The following is a 19145-nucleotide window of genomic DNA, read 5'->3' as shown; positions in this document are numbered from 1 at the left end:
GTGTCCCCAGGGCTTTGCTCCAGTGCCCCACCTGGCCGACACCTCCCCACCAGGAGGCATGCACAGACCCTGTCCTGGACATCTGGAGCCGCACGTGGTGGCACCAACCGTGCCAGACTCGTGCCGTGCTCTGGCCCCCAGGAGAGGTTGGAGGTCCTGGGGTGTCCAAGGGATCGCAGAAGCTTGGGCACAGGCCCCACCATGGAGGCAGCTATCATACACAGACGGTGGTCTGCCTCCTTTTGGGGGGTCCTTGGGGTTTACCAGGCCTGAGCTCCATGCGTGGCAGGGGCTCGGGGAGGCCAGGGGGTGCAGCCGGGCCCTGTTGGTGCGCTCAGGACACTTCTGGCAGCAGGGCCCCGTTACCCTACTGTGAGAGGGGTGAAACGGTGCTGCCGCCATAAAGCACGGGGCAGAGCCCCATCCGCCGTCTTCCCGTCTCACCACAGCCGCTGCTGGCTTCGCTCAGCATCTTTATTGGGAAGCCTCGATGGCTGAGGTGCCGTATCTGGAGGTCCTGGTGCAGGATGTGGCCCTGCTGGCAGCGAGGGGGCTGGCTCGGGGCTGCAGCCCCTTGCCCAGGGGCCTGCACACAGTCCCAGCTGCTGGATTAGGATCTGGGAGTCGTGCTTTGCTCCCATCTCCCAAGCTCTGGGGCAAAAGTTTTCCTCATAACTGATTTTATGTCTCTGCCACTCTATGACACCAATAAAGCTTAGCCAGGAGTTAAAGAACCTTTTATAAATAAAGGGTGAAACCAGAAGAGAGGAGAAGGGCACCGCTGTGCGGGGACAGGACGGGGCCACCGATCGTCCTGCAGGCGGCTTTGGTCCTCCGGGCCCACTGAATGCCCTCGGGGGGCTGGCACCCACCGGATCGGCAGCCAGCGGTGCTGCTGCGGGCTCAGGCCTCGCCATCCTCTTCCTCCTCCTCCTCCTCTTCCTCCCCGCTGGAGTCCCGGGGGACCCCTGTGACCTGAGACAGAGAGGGGGGCCTCAGTGGGCACAGGACCCAACCGTCATCGGGGTGCGGGTGCTGGGCCAGCTGCAGCACCAGGACTTGCCCACCTCCCCGGCGTCCACGGGGCCGTGCTCCACCGTCGACTCGTGGGCCATCTGCAGCAGGGAGAGGGGTGGCGAGAGGGGCTGGCGCCCAGCACCCGACGGGCTGGGGTCCGCCAGAGCCCCCTCAAGGCAGGGAGGGAAACTGAGGCACGGCATGGGGGCAGGAGCTGCGTACCAGGACGGAGGGCGCCCGGAAGAGGTAGCTGAAGGGATAGTAGAGGAAGTTGACGAAGGAGGCGGCGTAGAGGTCCGCGTAGCGCATCAGCTGGTTGGCGAAGAGGGTCTGGCGCGAGCCGCAGCGGAAGAGGCTGCCCATCTTCCCGTAGCACATGTCCATCTCGTGCGTGACTTTCTGCGGGCACAGCGGGACGGTCAGGGCACCCGGTGCCCCGCGCTGGGGTGCTGGATGTGGGGGCACAACCGGGGATGGGGGCCCCGGGCGTCACCTGGATCCGACGCTTGATGGAGCTGATGTCCGGGCGCTCGCTGCTGCCGCTGTCCAAGTGCCTGCGGTGGGAGCGAAGCCCTGAGCGGGGGTCTCACAGCTCACCCGAGGGTCCTCCACTGTCTCCTCCAGGTCCCTGCACGCCGTGGTGCCCCACCCACAGCCCCCCCGTGCCCACTCACTGGTACAGCTCCGCCAGGAAGAGGTCCAGGCTGCGCAGCTCCTCAAACAGCTCTGCAACAGCAAAGGGCCCAGCTCAGCACAGGCACCGGCCCCGGCACGGCCACCGCAGGGTGCTGGGACACGTCCCGCCCTGCTCGGCTGTCCCCGGGTCTGCTTTTGTCACCGAGGGGGGTTGGAGGTCCCGGGCCACAGCCAAGCCCCGCTCACCGCTCTTCTCCGTCCACACCTGCAGCTCGCGGGCCAGCTCGGGCACCACCAGGAAGGTGCGCCAGCCCTGCCGCTTCTTGGACTTGAGGATGTCCCCGAAGATGTGGTCCCCCATGTACAGGATGTCTTTGCCCTTCACGCCCAGCAGGTCGCACACCACGTCCGAGGAGCCTGCGCCGGCCACACGTCAGGGCACGGCGCTGCCGCGTCCCCGCGCCACCGCGCAGCCCGGCCGGGCACTCACCGCCGGAGTAGACGGTGCAGTGCTGGAGGGGGCCGGTGTACGTCCCGATGCGCAGCTTCCCCGTGTCCTGTGGGCAAAGGGGGCCCCGTGGTGGAGCCGTCACCTGCGCCGAAACCACCGGGCTGTGCCCGCGCGGTGCGAGGGGTTCGGCGGCAGGAGGGTGGCACGCGGCGGCCGGGTCCCCACCGTGTTGACTTGGCGCAGGACGGTGCCCTCGGCGAAGAAGAGCGGCTTGCGGGTGTCCACCACGATGAGATCGAAGTAGGAGCGCCAGGGGCGCTGCGGGGTCTCGGCCTGCCGGGGAGCAGGGTACAGGGTGGGGGTAGGGGTGATGAGAGGGGGTCACGGATGGCGGGGGGGGCTGCCAAAAGCACCCCCAGCACAGCCTCACCTTGTCCCCGTCACTGAAGTCGAACAGGTAGGACATGATGGCCTGCAACGACAGCTGGGGTCACCGCCACCATCCCTCAGGAGGGCAGATGGGGGGGGGAGGGCTGTGCTCTGTGCCCCCCCCCCATAGACGTGAGGGTGCTGCTACTCACGTCGGTGTAGTTGTAGTCGCTGTTGGTGGCCAGGAAGACCTTCCCCACTTCCTTCATGCGGCTCAGCAGCAGGGGCACGCGGGGCTGGCGAGGGCAGAGTCAGGGCATTGGGGGCCGGGGGGGGGCCACGGGGGGGCCTGGCTTTGGGGTGGGGGTGCTCACAGACACTCACGTCTTTCACCACGTATTTCTCCAGGTTCTCCAGCGTCTTCTCCTTCAGGCAGCCCTGCAGAGGGGACGGGTGGTGAGGGCTCAGCACGGTGCCAGGATACAGACATTCGTCCCCCCCCCCGTTCCCAAAAACCTTCTGGGGGTGAAGCCTTGGCCGTGGGGTCCCCCCACGCACGGGGTCCCTGAACCCTGCCCGCGGCACCCACCGAGAGGTGGACTTGGTCCATGGCCTCGCGCACGTCCTGGAACATGCTGCGGAAGGACATGAAGAGGTTCCCGTGCTTGTAGCCGGTGTCGCAGCTGCAATTGGGGGGAAAAATGGAGTGTGAAGGTGACGGGAGACCCCCTGAGACCCCCTCCTCACCCAGGCTGCCACTGGGGGGTGCCACGTCCTGCCCCCACCCCCCCATTTCCCTCTTACTTGATGTATCTGGAGCAGTTGGTGAAGAAGTCCACGAGGCAGGCGTAGAGGTAGGTCTCTGCCAGGGAAAGGGGCCGTGAGTGGGGGCAGCGCCACGGGGAGGGCTCGGGGGGAGTGGGGGTGTGGGGGGGGTCACTCACCCGTGAGGTTGAAGAGGGTGTTGAGGATGTGGAAGCGCTTCATGTCGTCCCGCTGGATGAACTTGTTGGGGTAGTAGTGGAGGATTTCGGCCCTGGGGAGGGGGCACGGAGCCGCTGAGCGCTGTGTGTGTGTGGGGGGGGCACCCGGCCGCATCCTGCCCCTCCAGCCGCAACCCAAAACCTCACCGCCTGGACGCCGAGGGACCCCTGCGACCCCCCCCGAACCCAGAACTCACCCCTTGAGGAAGCGGAAGCCGTGGGCGCAGACCAGCAGGTTCCCGTGCGAGTCCACCTTCAGCAGGTTCCCGTACAGGGCGTCGAACACCAGCCCCCTGCGGCACGGAGCCCCGTGAGCGCGGCGTGGGACTGGGGGGGGGGGGTCCCGGCGCCCCTGCCGCACGCGTGTCCCCCCCGGTCCCGTCCCCGAAGCCCGCCGGCACTCACCGGGTGGGGAAGGTGGGGTCGTACTTGTAGGCGAGGATCTCGTGGGGGTACCCGATGGAGACGAGGTGCTCCAGCAGCAGCTGGAAGGCCAGCTCCTCGTAGTCGGGGGACTTGTACACTGCAGCGGGCAGGGGGGCGGCGTGGGTGCGGGTTGAGCGGGGGGGGGGGCAGCACCCCAAAATCTGTCTCTGTCCCCCCCTCTTTGCCCCACGCACTGGCCAAGGTGTAGTCCATGTCGAAGCCGAAGCACTTGATCTTCTCCAGCGCCAGGCTGCGGTTCACGAAGATCCTGGGGGCGACCGGGGCTCAGCGCTGGGGGGGGGTTGGAGCGCAGCGGGGGGGGCACAGACCCCCGCAGCAGGTGCCCGGTCCCTTCCCCAGCCGAGGGGCCCCACGGAGAGTTATCAGAGCAGAAAAAGGGGCTTTTCATCAGAAAAAAAGGGGCTTTTCAGTAGGAAAAAAGGGCTTTTCAGCTGGAAAGGGAGCCGCAGGGGGCTGGGGGCGCAGGGCATGGAGCCCCCCGTTTGGCTGGCCCCTCGCACGGCCTCACCACGAGTGCATGGGGCCCCCCATCCCCGCTGCCCCTACCCCCAGCTTTGCCCCCCCAAATCCTCCCCCAGCCCCTCCAGCCCCCCCCAGCCCCGTTACCCCCCCCCAGCCCCACCGGTGCTGGCAGTCCCTCCGCAGCGCCCGGGGGTCTCCCTGCCCCGGGCCCCGCTCGCCCTCGCTGCCCATCACCGCCGCCTCCGGCCGCCTCCGGCCGCCGCCGTTTTAACGGGGCCCCGCGCCCCGCCCCTGCCCCGCGGCCCCGGCACGGCCCCGGCCCGGCCCCCGGTTCCCCCCCGGCCCCGAGGCAGCGGCGCCCTCCCACGGCCGCGGCCCCGACGGCGCCAGGAGGCTGCGGGCAGCCCGGTGCCCCCGGGCAATCATTAACCGGGGGTCAAGGCCCGGCCCCGCACCGCCCCCGGCCTCTCCCCCCCCGGCCCCAAACGGGGGGACCCCTGGGGAAGCGCCCCCCAAACCCCCCCAGGCCCCAAGCACCGTGGGGGCCGGACCCCCGGGGCTGGGAGCGGGGGGCACCGCACACCCCCAGCCCCCACATCAGCCCCCCAGGGGCTGGTGCCAGGCTTGGCCGTGAGCCCCAGTGAAACCAGGGACGATTTGGGGTCAGCCCCAGGTGCGGGGCTGCGATAAGCCCCCGCCACGTCCCATGACAGCGGGGGCCACGTGGGGCCCTTATCAAGGGCCACAGGCCCCGCTCACACCCAGGGTGTGGGGGGACAGCCCTGTGAAATAGGGGGGAAAGCACCCCCAGCCCCAGAGAACCACCCCCCCCCCCAAAAAAAATAGAGGCGCAGCACTGGCATACGAAGGAATTCTTTATTGAGTCCGAGGTAGCAGCAGTGAGCAAGGGCTGGGGTGTGGGGGGGCCCCAGGGCTGCCCCCCAGCCACACGGGGACACGGGGCAGCGTCACCACTGCAGATGGAGGCAAAGCTGAGCACAGCGCAGCCCGCGGCCCCCAGCCCGGGGCGAGGACCAGCAGCACCGACCGGTCCTCCTTCTGAGGAGGAATCACTGCAACGGGATCTGAATTAAGTCATGAGAAATAAAAAAATAAAGTGGCCTCCCATCTCACTGCTAATCTAAAGCTACAGAGCAGTGGGACAGCCACACCTAGGGCAGGCACAGGCTCACGGCTGCACGCCCCTTCTAAAAACTTAGCGCCAAAACCATTAAAAAAAAAACAAAGATACTTCAGTGACAACACTAGGCAGAACGGAGGGGACCCCGTGGACGAGGACAGGCCTACAGCACGCCGGGAGGCGCCGGGGAAGCACGCCCGGCTCCCTCGCAGTCGGCAGCGGAAAGCAGGCACAGCGCGAGCGGCGAGGGGCCCGGGGCCACGGGCAGCAGCGGACGCCTCACACTCCCAGGACAGCGTACTTGAAGACGGCCATGATGGCAGCGCTGATGAGGCCCGAGATAGGCACAGTGACGAACCAGGCCATGAAGATGTTGCGGAAGAGGTGCCAGTCCACCGCCTTCCTGGAGCGCAGCCAGCCCACGGAGACCACCGAGCCCACCTGCCGAGGAGCCGGCCCCGTCTCAGTGCAGTCCTCGCCATGGGGCTGCCCTAGACGCTGAGCCCACAGCCCCCCGTCCGCACCCAGAGCCCCCGGTCCCATCCCCATGTCGCTTCCCCAGCAGGGGGATCCGGCGCAAGCCCCTCACCACCACCAGCTCCCTCATCCCAGAGGCTCACGGCTCTGTTTTGGGGGCTCAGCAGCAGCCCGTCCCCCATTAGCAACAGGATCCAGAGGAGGCCAGGCTCATCCTTACCTTGCAGTGGGTGGTGCTGATGGGGAGGCCCACATTGGAGGCGATCACCACGGTCAGGGCAGACGCCAGCTCGATGCTGAAGCCACTGTGGACACAAAAGGTGTGAGAATGCGGCATGGGGCTGGCACCAGGACCCCTGTGCCCCCCTGGACCATGATGACGATTTGGCCCCAGCCATAGCTGGGGGCTGCTCCCCCCACAGGGCCCAGGGGGATACTGCACAGCAGGACCAGCTCCATGCCTGGGACCGACCCCCCCAGGGCAGCAGGCTGGAGCACAGCCCCTGCAGCAGGGGTCAGCAGGCAGGGAGACATTACGGGGCCACGCGTGTCCCAGGTAAAGCACTAGAGGGATGTTAGAAGAGCCCTTCTCGCCTCGTGCAGGGCTCTGGGAGCAGGTCGCGGTTCCACCCCTGCCTTACCTTGACGGTGTGATGGGAGTCAGGTCCTTGCCCATCGTCTGGATGACTCTCCGTCCCCACACCCACAAACCGATGCAAATCCCCGCGCCGCCGTACAGCAGCAGCCAGATGGGAGTCGCCACTTTCGTAGCCACGTCGCCCGTCTGATAGACGAGGTAGAGCGCAACCAGAGGGCCGATGGCATTGCTGCAAGAGGAAGGCAACCCTTAGCTAGCACGCCAGCTGAGCAGGGCAGCGCCCGCCCCGCAGAGCCAGCAGAAGGGGTGAGCTGGCTGGCCAGCCCCACTGACCTGACATCATTGCCACCGTGAGCAAAAGAGCCAAAGCAGGCGGTGAGGATCTGCAGGAACTGGAAGAGGAGGGACACCTCGGGCTTGTCCTGGTCGTGCCATTCCTCCAGGGAGCTGCTGCTGCCCTTCCTGTCGCCGATGCCCATCTCCACCTGGGCAGCGTTCAGATCCATGTCAGCAGCGGGGTGCGTGTCCGCCACCGCGTTGCAGTAGCTGGTGTAGCTGTCCATGCGCACCCTCTTCTTGGTGTCCGCCGCGGGCCAGGTCAGCTTCTCCATCTCCTCGCCCTTGGACTCCCCCTCCCTGGCCCGGAAAGAGTCCAGGGGCATGCCGCAGATGGCCATGGTGTAGGACGTGTAACTGTTGTTGCGGCGCAGGGGCTTGTCCCCCGAGTCCCCCATGCAGTCCCCCATTTTGGCAAGGTGCAGTTTATGCAGCAGCTCCTTGTAGAGGCCGGAGTCCTTGTGCACGGTGTGGTACTGGTACTGCCCGCTGGAGCTCATGTGGTGGCTCACGGCCTGGTTGAACTGAACGAGGTTGCCGTTGGGCAGCTGCACAGCTCCTGCTGAGGGAAAAGGGGGGGGAAATTAGCGCCCAGGGATCCACAGACTCCAGCACCCCCCCCCCCGCCACCCTCCAGTGCTCACCACTGTCAACGTTGGTCTCCTTCAGGTCGACGCTCGGGAGCCTCTCACGCTCTGGGGCCTCCTCCAAGTCCCCCAGGTTGAAGGACACCGTCCTCTCCTCCACAGCCACCCGGTGCGGCGCAGGCGACACCGCCTCGGCTATGGGGCTCTTGGCATTGCCCGGACCATCGCCCAGAGGCACCTTGGGCTCCTCGTGGTCTTCCTTCAGGCTGCTGTTCTTCTCCATCAGGGGGCTTTCAGAAGGACTTGATTTAATCTCTCCTGCCAAGAGAAGCAGATGCCATAAGGCCCCTGCTCGCTGCCAGAACCACACCTGCCCTGCTGCCTGCGGGGCAAGCCCGCACCCCTCAAGGCTCGGATTTATGGCAGACAAATTGGCTTCTGCCTCCCCAGCGCTGAACTTTGGTAGCTGCCCCCTCCCACCCCAATGCTCACCAGTCGCACCTTGCCCAACGCTCAGCAGCCAGACTGTCACAAGCCAGCTCATCTCCTATTTTTAGCCCCCGCACACCCACACCGGGTGTGGTGAGCACCATTACGGGGCTGTTGCTGGTTATTCCGAGGGCAGAGATTCCTCTTCCAACAAACAAGCCGTGTTTGTCTCAGCCTGTGCCCGGCTGTGCCCCCTCCCCTGCTGCCAGCACCCCCGGGCAGTGCGGCTCCTGAAGCCGAGGGGAGCACCCAGACAGGGCCCAGCTTCTCCCCCAGGGCCCCCCGAACTTCTCCGTCCTCTCCCCGCTGCCGGGGGCCCGGCTCCAGCTCCTGCCGCTGGGCTGCGAACCCAAACAGCCCGGCTTGCCAGGAGCAGCCTCCAGCTTCCCCGGACAGCTTGGTTTCCTGCTCCGAGGGGAGCCAAGCCAGTGCCTCACCAAGCCCAGGAAGCTGAGGCTGTCCCTGCTGGGAACCTCGCTAACAGCGGCTGGAAACAGGAGCTTGGCACATCCGGACACCTCCACCACTGCCGCCCACCCTGGCACCAAGCCCCCCCCAGCCCCCAGCCCCGCACACAGCAGCTGAAGGCAGGGAGGAGCCGCGCGAAGCTCCAGCAGCTGGAAGCACTTCAAGGGCAGCCATAAAGCTGTTAGTCACACCCCAGCTACGCCAGCCTGACAAGGACACTCGCTATCCCCTCACCTACATCAAACGAGGAAGCTGACTGCACGCAGAGCTCGTGTGCGAGACCCCGCACAGCTCAGAGCTGCCTGCGCTGTTAGAAAGGTGCCGGGACTGCTGTTCTGGATGCCTTTCAACAGACATTTCAGCCACGGGGAAAGGATTTCATAAGATTACGCAGCTCTGACTTGCTATCTGCAGCTGCCGGGCCAAAGATTGATCACCAGGTATGCCCGGGATTAAAGGTTACGCCAGCTGACAGCCTCGCTGCCTCCTGCCCCAAGCTGCAGCGCCAAGCACAGCTCGGGATTGCCCTGCCCCTGCCCAGCAGCTGCCAGACAGCAAAACGCTGCTCTGAGGGTTTTTTTGGGGCCTCGGCAGCCCCCAGGTGCTGCTGCTGGTGGCGAGGAGCACACAGGGCCCAGCCCACGGCTTGGTGAGATGTACCCGGTGACTCAGGGCTGGCAGAGCAGCTTAAGCGATAACTGCAGCTAAGGATCCCTGCTAATAACAGCCCCGGGGCTAATGAGGTCTCCCCGCTGCGAAAGGAAGTTTGTTAGTAAGCGCGCCCTTCCCCAGAGGATCACAAAGAAGCGGGTACTTACGTTCGATTTTCTTCTTCATTCTCGGACATACAAAGAACCAGACGACGAGAGCACAGACAACAGCACTCCCCGCCGAAATTAGGAGGATACCCCAGAGAGGAAGTTTGTCAAAGCCCAGCACTAGGAAATAAAACAACGGATCTTGAAAACCCCAGGGCCACAGCCCCCTCCGTGTACGACTTTGCGCTTGGGCGTGCGGAGCTCCTCCACCCGCAACGCCCGGGCTGGCCGGCCAGCGAGCTTCCAATTGAATGGGAAATCCACTGCTGACCACACGGAAACCAAGAGCTTAGCACACGTGGAGCCCCACCAGGGTACAGTCTCCCCCACCAAAAGCTAATCTCTCTCACATGCTCAGACACTCTCCCTCCTCCCTCCCGCAGCCAAACCCGATTAGCGCCCGGCGTGCGTTCTGCCTGAGCGCCAGCAGGAACACTCGCAGCCGGCTCGGCTGCCGCCACGCACAGCCCCGTGTCCTGCCTTGCTGCAATGTCACAGAAAAACGCAGCCAGGCTGCCGCAGCAGGCAGCGCTGCCTCCCCTGGCACGCCGGGCTGGGAAGCCGGGCGGAGAGCAAAGGCAGGACCTCGGCTGCTCCCACCGGAGAGCCGGGCTGCCCCCAGCACCTCTCCCAAGGTGATTTCTCTGCCACGCGACTGCCTGAAACCTTCCGAGAGGCACCCAAGGTGTTAAGTGACCCAGTTCCGAGCTCTCCCACACGCAGCGTGACTTTTAGCGGGCGCTTACACCTCACAGTCTGCTGCAACCCGTCAGGAGACGGAGTGCTCGTGATGGTTCAGCTCCTGCGTGTCCTGCTGCAGCCAGCAGCCCTCTGCTCCCCGCGCACCGGCAGCGCCCACACCACCGTAACGCGCCCCGTTAGCCTGCGAGCCCAGGGCAGCCTCCAACGACCTGGCTCGCCAAGGGCTACAAACCCCGCAGGGAGCAGCACGAGGCTTCGCCCCCTCCTCCAGCCAGGCGCTCGGGCTGAACACGGATCCACCTGGGGAGGCCGAGCTGCGAACAGACCCGGAGCAGCGCTGCTGCTCGGCAAGCCTCGGTGCCTCTCAGCCCTGGGGCTCCCGGCCTCCTCCTCTTCCTCACCCGTGCCTGCCGGGCTGGGCACTGCACCGGGCACACCAAGGGGAGGGAGCTGATGGCCCTCGCGAGCCTTCCAGGCACTGTTTACAGAGAAAACCCTCAAAAGCCTCAAAAAGCTCTGCCTCCTGTCAGCCTCCAGCCTCCAATGACCTCTTCCACTGTTCCACAACAGGAAACCCACTCAGACTGAAAACAGCTCACGCCGAGTTACTCTGACTGATGGAAGTTATGATTTGGTGTTTTTCCCCACCAGCCTGCCTTTCGGCTCTGCGGGTACACCGCTCATTACGCCCGTGCCAAGCGGGCGGGCGACGGGGCCGTGCCTTTCCCGTCCTGCCCGGCTCTGTCCCCCCTACACAACAGCCAAACAAACATTTCAATTTGGTGTTCCCAAATGGCTTTCAAACTGCAGCACGAACTCCTCTTCTCAGTACAGGTGCCAGCTGCAGTGCGCCAGCTCTTCTCGCCAGGAAGTCTCGGGGATAATTAGTTTATTCTTAGGGCCCAGGTGAACAGAGAGGCCACGGGCTCCACGCCCGGCCTCCGGCCCTGCTCCTAGCCTCACTACCGGAGAGCGGGGAGCCCAAGGAGCCTCCCGGCAGCAGCTGGTACCTGAGTTTAGCACAGGTTAGAGAAGGAAGGGGAAGTCGCGTTATCTGCCAGTGCCGGGGAGTCTAAGGAGAAAGGTCTGTGGGGGTTTAGTTTGGGCAGGCCTCTGGCTGGGAACTATCTAGTACAGAACTCAGCGCACGCTAGCCTGCCGCCTTCTGTAACCGGCACAGGCCAGCCGCCTTCTAGGAGAATTCAGCCCTGAAAAGCAAAAAGGGGTAAATCGTGCATTTAATGGAGGCTTTGTAAAGAATTCCAAAATTCAGGTTCAAGTATTCAGACGTGTACTTACAGGGCGCGCCGGTATACATGATGGAGAAGAGGTTGATCCCCACGGTACAGGCATAGAAGACGGGCAGAGCTCGCAAGCCGTTGGGGACGGGGTCCGCCTGCAAGACAAGGTCAGGAGCTGCAGGAACCCAGAGCCCAGCACCACTGGGGCTGTGCAGCAGAGGAGTGGCCACCCCCAGCCCCATCGCGAGGCTCCCCTCGCCTTCGGCCCTGCAACGTGCCCCCAGCCAGAACCAGGAGCTGCAGGAAGCCTCCCTGCTGTGCTCCGCTCGCACCGACCGGGGGGCACCTCGGGGCCCCCGGCACCCCCTGCACACACACGCAGGCTCTTGCAGCCCTTCGTCAGGCTCCAGCCTCCCAGGATTTTTCACCTGACCGGGCGCTTTCAGACAAAACCATCTGCCAGACAAAGGTTTCGCCTCTCTCCAGCTGACTCGGGCTGCACAAGGAAGTCCACCACCCACAAGCAGCTTATTCGGCCTCATACCTGCGCAGAGAGGCCCTCGCCCCAGCAGCAGGAGCCCTTAATCTCCGCCGCTGCCCGGCAATCCCGGTCCCGTGCTGATGCAAGCGCACGGAGCGCTGCCGACCGCGGCGAGGGGCCGCGAGCAGCCGGTTCTGTGCCAGAGCCGCTCGACAACGGGCAGCACGAGGGGCAACGGCTCTCAAAGGCCAGTTATGCAAGGTTACTCCGACAGCAGTGACGCCGGATTGTTTTAAAGGGTTGCCAGGCAGAAAACAGCAGCGATACGATCTTAACATCTCTTGAAGCAGAAGTAGTTAGATCCCAGCCCTAAACTCATTTAAGTCATTAAACTCAAATGCGCAGAACAAACTGATTACACAACAATGCTGGAGTTGGCTCCCCTGGACGGCTGGCTGGATGTCCCTCACCGGCAGCGTCGCGTGCTTCACGGAGGTTTGTCACCTCCAAAAGGTGACAATTAAAGCTGCCACCCCCATTTCCAACATTTGGGGTGCCAATTCCCTTTTCCTGGACCTCCACACCCTTCAGACGGGGAAAGTTTGTTCTCGAGCCCAGCCACAGAGCCCCTGGAGCCTCGCGGCCCCACCAGGAGGCTGCTGCCACCTGGCACAGTTTTAAGGCAGAGAAGAACCTGGAACAATTTGCCCGAGGAGCTTCAGCTGCAGGTTTCACCCCCAAGCTTGGACTTTGGCTCCCAGGCCAGGCACTGCACACACGGTGACCAGGAAGAGGACACCAGGGTTCCCTGGGTGCCGTTCTCAGGGTGCGCTGCCCCAAGCACTGCCCCTGCGCCCCCCGAAGCGGCTTTAGACCTGCTGCTCGCAGGTGGCTTGGGATGGAAACGCTGCTCCTACGTACGGGAAGCGGCAGTTCCTTTGTAGGCTAATGCCAGAGCAGATCACACAAGCTGAAGGAAGTGCAAATTGGCACGGCCACAAGTCGTGCCTCTTGGTGTACAGCAGCACCTAGAGAGGCGCAAGAACCCTGCCCGGCTTCAGAAGAATAAAACCAGCAGAAACTGCTCTGCTTCGCGGTGATACGGAACCGCCTGAAGGTGTGGGCTGCCCAGCCAGCCTCTCCCGGGGGAAAGCGCAGTTTCCACAGCACCAGGGACAATTCTGTCCCTCCCGGCTTCAAAACAAAGCCATCGCTGTCAGTCGTTGCCTTCATCTGCAGCATGGCTCACCCTCGCACCACGAGTCAAGGAAAATCCTGACAAGAAGCTCTGATCTTATCAATTCCAGGCTGCTTTGCTACTTGGAAGCTGCAGCTGGTTCTGCTCCAGCCAGGCAGGGGACACTGCCAGCCCAGATGTTTTGGAGGAGGTAAGCGAAGCCTCCTTATCTCCTGGGCTCCACTTCACAGAACAAGTGCAGCTCTCGTCTTCCCCTAGGTCCCTTCAGCTCCTCCTGGACGGGCGCCCGCTCAAGGCTCGCCACAAGCACACATCCAAACCCATGCACCTGCATGACTTCTGACGCACATAAGCCACCCAGACACGCTGACGGGCACGCTGGGAGCCCCCAGCAGCCCCGGGCTGTCACAACACACAGCTGGGCCATCCTTACCTTACGAAGAATGAACCTACGGACAAGGAAGAACAGGATAGCAGACATGGTGCCAGACAGGAGGGGCGAGATGAACCAGGACAACACTAGGAGAGAAGAGGTGTGATTAGAACCGCACTGCTGGGAGGGGAAGCCCTGGGCACGCAGGGTGGCAGCGCGTGCTGGTGCCGCACACAGAGGTGGCCGCGCCGTGTCTGGAGCCATCGCCTCGCTTACCGATTTTTAGCAGCTCAGACCACTTGACACCTTCCTGCCCTTTGGCCACCAAGGAGAAGCCAATCGTTGCTCCAACGATACAATGGGTACCCGAAATGGGAAGCTTCAAGAACGAAGCCACAAGCTGCCACACGGCCGATCCTGAAGGGCGAGAACAAGGCTGGTAAGGGGAACGGAGCCATCGGCGCGGGGCAGTGCGGCACGGCGCGGCGCGCGGGGGCACTCACCGAACATGGCGCTGATGGAGCCGGCCATGAGCAGCTCCTGCGTGGAGTTGTACATCTCCACGTCGATCAGCCCCTTGCGGATGGTCTCGCTGACCTTGGCCCCCAGGAGGACGGAGCCCACCGTCTCGAAGATGCTGGCCAAGACGCACGCCTGCCGGAGCGTCACCACACCCGAGCCAACCGCGGTCCCGAAGGAGTTGGCCACGTCGTTGGCGCCCACGGAGAAGGCCAGGACGAAGGCGATGACAAAGCCCAGCACCAGCATCCAGAGGAAGCCCGTCAGCGGAGCCGGGACCGCGCCGCTCTCCGCCAGCGCCGTGACGCCGGTGGGGACCGAATCCATGGCTGCTGCGAGTGGTTTGGGGACGGCCGGGGGGCTCGGGAACCGGGGGGGCGGGTGGGGAGGGGGGGATGTAAACAGAGCGTGAGGTACGGAGGTGCTACAATAAATAACGGTACAAAATTAAATAGGCTGCGGGCGGGACGCGGGGCTGCTGCTATAGGGCGCCGGCGGCGGCGGCTGCGGGGCGGCCGGGGCGGCTGCGGGCGGTCAGGGCCGGGCCGGGCTCCATGGCGAGGGCGGGCGGGCGGGCGGGCTCTTCATCCTGCGGACGGCGGGCGCTGAGCGGGCGGCACCGCGCGGCCCCAACGGCCGCTCCCGCCCCGAAAAACCCCGAAACCACCCCGAAACCCCCCCCTCCCCCCAGGATCCTCCCGATGCCTCCCAAACCCTCCGGCTCCGGTCCCTCCCTCCCGCCCGCCGGCCGGCCCCACCCCCTCCCCGCTCACCGACAGCGCCGAAGGGGCCGGGATGGGGCCGGGACGCGGGCACCGGACGCGGGCTCAGGTCGCGCTCGGCTCGGCCCCGCTCCGCCGCCTCCCCCAGGGCCGCCGCCCGCCCGCCTATTTATAGCCGCCGAGGCCACGTGACCGCCGCGCCTCCCGCCCCCCCCCCGTGACGCCCGCAGCCTCCCGGCGCTCCCATTCGCCCGCCGGCCGCCGGGTGGGCGGGGCCGAGCCGCTATTGGACGGCGGCCGCTCAACGGCCCGGGCCCGCCCGCGGCTTTGGCGCGCCCCTGCGTGGGCGCGTGGGCAGCGCGCGCCGGCACCACGTGGGTGCCGCGCGGGCCCGGTACGGCGCGGCCCCGACCCGGTACCGGGCCCGATCCGGGATCCCGGCGCGATCCGGCCCGCACCGGGCGCGGCACCGGGCACAGCCCCGGGCTTGCCGCAGCTCCGCCCGGCACCGCCGTGAGGCTCCCGTGCACGGGTCCCGCCGTGCACCAGCCCCCGGCCGCCCCGGGACCGCCGGCTCGGCGCGGTGTCCGCCGTGTCCTCCCCCCGGGGATGGCTGTGGCCGCCCCAAGGAGCCCCCCGGGGTGCCCGGGGCCGGACCCAAACCGCCCCCCCCCCGGTGCTTTGCCGTGGGGTGCTGGGCTCTGCGCCCCCCCCCCCCCGGGGGGGCTCTGTGTGTGTGCGCACGTCCTTGCACGCCGCTGTTGCACGCCTCCTGCTCCCTCGCGCACGAGGACACGTGCATGTGCGCAGCTTGGTGCCCCCCTCGAGGCCGTGCCCGGTGCCCCACGGCTGCCTGGCCCTTCCCTTGTCCGGGCGACCCTTGCCCGGCAGGAACCGCGGCCCAGCGGGCAGAGCCGGCCAGGGGCAGCGGGTCAGCGCGGCGCAGGAAGCCGGGGTGTCCGCCCGGGGGGCTGGCACGGAGCCCGCCCGTGTCCGGTGCTTGGTTTGTGCGTGGCCGGGGCACGGGTCAGCGGCTCGGGGCTGAGCCGTCACCTCGTGGGGCCACCTCTGACGTGGGCCACGGGTGGCACCTGCCGGGGGAAGTGGCCTGGGTGCCCCCGCCCCGCTGACCCCGCGTCATGGGGCCAGAGTCCGGCTCGTGTCCCTGCTGGCCCCGTGTCCCTGCCGGCCCCGCGTCCCCAGCCACGTGCAGCACCGGGCGCATGGAGCTGTGCCGCAGCCCCGGGCGGGCTTGGGGGAGAGGGGGGTTGGGTGCTGGGGTCCCCTCACCCCTCCTGGCCTCCCCCCGTGGTGGCAGGGGATGACCCCGCACCCTGACCCCATCCCTGTCCCCCCCGTGGTCTCCCCTTTGTCCCAGGTGGGCGTCTGCTGGGGAAACAGGCGAGAGCCTCTAGGCGATGCCGCAGAGAGCCAGGACCCGGGGCTCGTGATCCCATTTCCTCCTGGAAACTCTTCCAGGCGAGGACAAACCTGACGAGGAGTGGTCAGCGTGGACTTCCAACGGGGACACCGAGCTCAGCCGACCTGGCAGCCCACACAGCGAGGTGGCTGGCAGGGTGGAGGAGGAGGGCAGTGGCTGTTGTTCCCCTCAGCTTTAGCAAGCTTTTGACGCTGCTGACCATAACATCCCCATGCACGAAGTGACGAGGCGCTGGTTAGGCAGGCGGGCAGCGAGGTGGAAGGAAAACTGCCCGGACTGCCGGGGTCGGTGGCACAAAGCGCGGCTGGAGGCCAGCCGCTAGTGGCCCACCCCAGGGTCGGTGCTGGGGCCAATATTGTCCAACGCCTTCGTCGGTGACCTGGGCGTGGGGCAGGTGCACCCTCAGCAGCTTTGTGGATGACGGAGGATGGGGAGGAGCGGCTGACGCACCAGAGGGCTGTGCTGCCATCCAGAGGAACCACAGCGGCCTGGAGAAATGGGCTGTGAGGAACCTCCTGACCTTCCGCGGGGCGGATGCCGGGCCCTGCGCCCCGGGAGGAACAGCCCCAGAGTCATTTCGGTTGGATCTGGCTGGGAAGCAGCTCTGCGGAGAAGGACGTGGGGTCCTGGTGGGCACCAAGCTGACCGTGAGCGATGTGCCTCGCGGCAAAGGAGGCCGCCGGCATCCTGGGCTGCGCTGGGAGAAGCGCTGCAGCAGCTCGAGGTGATGCTTCCCCTCCGCTCGGCCCCGCTGAGCCCACGTCACCAGCGCTGGGTCCGGCTCCAGGCTCCCCGGGACAGGACGCGGCCGTACCGGGGGGCTCTGACCGAGGGGGCTCCTTGCAGAGGGGGAGAGGGCCAGGCTTGGGTTTTGAGGCAGGAAGGTCCCCCCAAAATCAAGCTGCTCCCAGCTTGGCTCGTGGCTATCCCCGGCCCCGCGGAGGGAGGAGATGCGCTCCCACCTCTCCGGGCATCCACCAAACCGTTACGTTGCCGTCAGCGTATTCGGAGGGTGGGGACGAGGTGCGGTGGCTTCGCGGGGGACCTGCCTGGACACGGGGTGGAGCAGGGTGTAGAGGCAGGGATGTGACCCCCTGAGCACCCGGAGCAACCGTGGAGGGGTCAGGGGCCACAGCGTGGGATGTGTGGCTGCAGGGTCCTGGTCAGCAAGGCTTTGGGAACAGCGCCGTGGGGTCAGGGCACGGCACCGTGTCCAGTGTTGACTCCAGTCCCTGCTGACCCCAAGATTTTCATTGATGAACGTCACCTCGTTGGTTTAGCTGAAGTCGCCTCCATCAGGGCTGGGCCAGGACAACCTCCCCTGCGCCCTCTGAACGCGCCAGCGTTGCTTGTGGCCGCATCCAGTCGCCCTAACGGGCTCACAACGTGCCGAACCTGTCGGGGAAGGGGTAACGGAGAGCAACGGGCACGTCTGCCTGCACTCACCTTCCCCAGGTACCGCAGGACCCCTGATACGGAGTTAACAGCGGGGGTTAAATCCAATTCCACGCTGGTGCTGGGGGTAAAAATAGGGAATGGTGGAATCCGTAGTGTTTAATTAAGACAACCCACGAAGTCGGTGTACTGACACCCGTACCGGTGGCTGTACCACAGCTCCGTCGCCAGGTTATGGCCCCGGACAGACGGCTCCGCAGCAGCACGGGGACAGCCGAGCAGGGCAAGAGGTGGGCAGCGCCTGCGGGTCCAGCCAGGGCCGTGCGGGGCTACCCAGGACCTGCAGCAGCTCTGCCCCACAGCTCCCCTTCCTGAGCAGCGGGGCCGTGAGACCCAGCACGCCGGGTTCGCAGCCCTGCAGCGGCGCTGGCTCCTGCTCCAGGAGCACAGCCCAGGACATAAAACAGATGCCCGGACGCGGACGTTAATGCCACTTAAGGCACTGGAGCAGAGAGAGCTGCTGGGGAGCTACCTGCGAGTCACCGTTCCAGACTGTGCCCGTCTCACGTACGAAATCACAGCTCCATGTCCCTGCCCAGTAAAATTCGGCGCGTCTGTAAATCCCGAGCTCGAGGCACTGATGTAGTTTTTGCTTTTCCAAGGCCACGGTCCGTCGGCTGGGTGTGATTTGCAGAGCTTTCCCCTGAAATCCTCCTGGCATGGGGCATTCCCACATCGCAGGGCGATTAGGGAGGAGGAGCTGGGGAGCGAGGGGCTCACAGAAATGCCCGGGCTCGGGGAGCAGAGGTGCCCGAAATGCGCTCGGGGTGGCCCAGCAGAACTGAATGGGGTCACGGTGCTGCTGAGCTGCTCTGCAGAGCTGCTCCCAGCCGGGCTTTCACCTGGACCGGCTCAGGGACCCGTTTTCTCCTCGTCCTGGTGAAGCAGCCCCCAGCTCCAGGCCCCTTCTGCCCATCTGGAAAGACCAAAAGAGCCAGCGGGGAACAGCCAGAGGTCGTGGCTGGTTGAAAGGAAAGCCCAGATTGCCAGCACGGGAGTTTCAGGTGGTCTCTAAAGACCCAGGGATGTCAGCCTGCCTCTGGCAGGACCCCCTGCCCTTCCCTCCCTGTGCCCCGCTGATCTCCAGGGCCGACCCTCTCCCCCAGGCTCTCCCCAGCCGGGGCCAGCTGCCCCCCAGGGGACCCAACACGGCCACCCGAGCGCCTCCAGCTCCTTCACCAGCCAGGAGCTCGGGGCCAGCACCCGCTGTGACGCACGCAGTAACCCTCGATGCCGGGACTTCTGCCAGGACAAGGCACCGGCAGAGCCCGGCCCCGCAGCCAGGACCCTGGGCAGCCACCCAGAGCCATACGGGACAGTCGGTCCCCGCCGAGTTCTGCCCCTTCTGCTCTCAAATATCTCCACGGTGTTTTTTCTCTGGTTGTTTTAAAACGGCAGTCCAAGCACGTGGCACTCAGCGAAGTCCCAAATCCAAACAGCCGCCTCCAGCTGCTCAGCAGCCAAGGGAAGGAACACCTTGGTGGTGTGGGCCCATCCTTCATGTGACCTGTCTCTAAATTTGCCTCCCGGCCCTCACCATGTCTTCCCAGACTTGGTGCCCTCTCCCATACATGCAAAGCAGACCGTGCCCTCCAGGCAAGCTCACAACCCCTCCGCCCTCCCAGCCTTGGGCATGCCCCAGTGCCCGCCCTGCTTGCTCACATCCCTTCTCCTCCCCGAGCACCCGCGTCCTGTTCCTTCGTGCTCACATCCCATTTATTCTCCAGCCTGGAG

General features: G+C 65.6%; 2 protein-coding genes across 3 annotated transcripts; both read right to left on the bottom strand.

The window, feature by feature from the left end:
* Positions 1-720: 720 nt before the first annotated feature.
* Positions 721-4825, bottom strand: LOC106049713 (cytosolic purine 5'-nucleotidase). Its single transcript, XM_066983369.1, is given in 18 exon segments — positions 721-1070; positions 1073-1115; positions 1240-1416; positions 1511-1571; positions 1692-1743; positions 1900-2070; positions 2144-2210; positions 2330-2437; positions 2535-2576; positions 2686-2769; positions 2858-2911; positions 3063-3156; positions 3278-3335; positions 3418-3509; positions 3654-3749; positions 3862-3979; positions 4077-4150; positions 4526-4825. Coding segments are annotated over 18 exon segments (1629 nt in total). The 5' UTR covers positions 4597-4825; the 3' UTR covers positions 721-903.
* Positions 4826-5227: 402 nt separating this feature from the next.
* On the bottom strand, positions 5228-14647 carry SLC20A1 (solute carrier family 20 member 1). 2 transcript variants are annotated; one of them, XM_066983368.1, is made up of 11 exons: positions 14567-14647; positions 13778-14382; positions 13551-13691; positions 13335-13420; positions 11281-11377; positions 9280-9399; positions 7562-7822; positions 6915-7476; positions 6625-6810; positions 6204-6288; positions 5228-5947 (listed from the first exon to the last, which is right to left on the bottom strand). In XM_066983368.1, exons 2-11 carry the CDS (start codon positions 14118-14120, stop codon positions 5786-5788), a joined length of 2043 nt encoding a protein of 680 aa, XP_066839469.1. In that variant the 5' UTR covers positions 14121-14382; positions 14567-14647; the 3' UTR covers positions 5228-5785. The 2 variants fall into 2 exon arrangements, with proteins under 2 accessions (XP_066839469.1, XP_066839468.1); XM_066983367.1 differs by having other exon boundaries at positions 6915-7479; positions 14567-14643.
* Positions 14648-19145: the final 4498 nt, after the last annotated feature.

The sequence above is a fragment of the Anser cygnoides genome, chromosome 26 (assembly GCF_040182565.1).
Source record: "Anser cygnoides isolate HZ-2024a breed goose chromosome 26, Taihu_goose_T2T_genome, whole genome shotgun sequence".
In the NCBI taxonomy this organism is placed as follows: Eukaryota; Metazoa; Chordata; class Aves; order Anseriformes; family Anatidae; genus Anser; species Anser cygnoides.
This window is presented reverse-complemented; position numbering and strand designations above follow the sequence as displayed.